The sequence below is a fragment of the Ixodes scapularis genome, unplaced genomic scaffold (assembly GCF_016920785.2).
Source record: "Ixodes scapularis isolate PalLabHiFi unplaced genomic scaffold, ASM1692078v2 PGA_scaffold2__306_contigs__length_199485367, whole genome shotgun sequence".
NCBI classification, from domain to species: Eukaryota; Metazoa; Arthropoda; class Arachnida; order Ixodida; family Ixodidae; genus Ixodes; species Ixodes scapularis.
The window spans coordinates 106,754,353-106,756,074 of NW_024609857.1; the positions used below are offsets into that span (position 1 = coordinate 106,754,353).

The following is a 1,722-nucleotide window of genomic DNA, read 5'->3' on the forward strand; positions in this document are numbered from 1 at the left end:
GACGATTGCGTCATTTATTGGGTCATTTCTAACCCCTTGGATTTTCGCATACTCCAACGGGGCCTAGACATTGTCCAGCAATGGTGCACCACATGGTTAATGCAAATAAACACTAGCAACACTAAAGCTGTCACTTTTACAACGAAATTACAAATCACTCATCACGCGTACATAGATGGAGAGGACCGCATTGAAAACGTTACGTCAATTAAATACCTCGGCGTCCACCTAACAGCTAACTTATCATAGAACCTTCATATTGAACATGTAACCCGGAAAGCTTCCAGAACTCTTGGTTTTCTTAAACGCTCTTTATTTCATGCTAACAAAGAAACTAAACTCCTCGCACATACTGCCCTCGTCAGGTCGCAGTTGGAATATGCATCCATCATATGGCACCCTCATCAGCTTTACTTAACCAACCATATTGAGGGACTTCAAAATAAAGCTGCAAGATTTATAACTCGCGACTTCTCCCGTACTTCCAGTGTGTCTAACATAAAACGTAACCTCAACTTAACCCAACTGCAGTATAGACGATGTACTTCTCGCGAGTCATTTTTCCGCAAGCTCTATCATGGATCATCTCCCTTTAGGAACTCATTCATTGAGCCTGCACATCGCATTTCGTCTCGCGTAGATCACTTTAAAGTATCACCCAACTTTGCCCACGCTAACTTGTTCAAGAATTCTCCTCTGGTTCTTGCAATCTCCGAATGGAAACGCCTGCCCAGGGAAATCGCATTAATCACTTCATCTGATATGTTCATTAGTTCCTTAAGTAATATGTACCAACTTATATAGTGCTGCTTTGTGTCATGTTTGCATCCAGTGTTCTTGATATTTATATCGTTTATTGCTTAACATTGTTTATACCAACTATGCAATCGTCATCTTTTTTTTCCACTTGACCCAATCGTATTAAATTTTGTACTATCGCTTCCCCCCATGTAATGCCCGTTTGGGCCTTTAGGGTAAATAAATAGATAAATAAGTAGATAAATAAATAAATAAATAAAAGATATACAGAGCCCTGAATGAAGGAATACGTATTCAAGAACTAGGCTACGGGTCACCGAGTGGTGGTTAATTGGCCGCCTGAGGCGGCTGATTATTTGATGAGCTGAGCGCGACAAGTTAGTGAACTGCTGAACAAAATAGAAAAATATTTATATATATATATATATATATATATATATATATATATATATATATATATATATATATATATATATATATATATATGTATGCATATGACATCTTGGGGCTAAGTAGGCTGTAGGCGTATTTGTATAAAAGTAATGGCCACCGAGGGTCAAACAAACTTGGAAGGTTTCATTCAACATGTATAAGTTATACAGAAACCGCGACGTTTCGAAGGGGGACCCTTCTTCCTCAAGCGGGACTTGAAAAGTGAGACCTCAAATGTCGAGAGAAATACCGCAGAAGCAAAAAAAAAACAAAAAAGGCAAAAAATACGTAGAATGCGAAGATAAAAGGATCAAATAAAAATTCAAACAGCAAACGCAAAACATGCCGAGACCAGTGGCGGCATCATCTGCGAGCTCGCCCAAAGCACACGATTCTAACTATCTGTGACCGGCGATTAGCCTTCCACGCAACCACACACCCACGACCTTGCATGGCACGCATGTTGAATTAAATCTTCCAAGTTTGTTTGACCCTCAGTGGCTTCTACTTTTATATATATATATATATATA

At 39.1% G+C, this 1,722-nt stretch overlaps 1 protein-coding gene across 1 annotated transcript; it reads left to right on the forward strand.

Moving 5' to 3' along the window:
* Positions 1–303: 303 nt before the first annotated feature.
* Positions 304–804, forward strand: LOC120850482 (the record flags this gene model as incomplete). Its single annotated transcript, XM_040222985.1, has 1 exon — positions 304–804. A coding segment is annotated over one exon (501 nt), but the record flags the coding sequence as incomplete, so codon positions are not given.
* Positions 805–1,722: the final 918 nt, after the last annotated feature.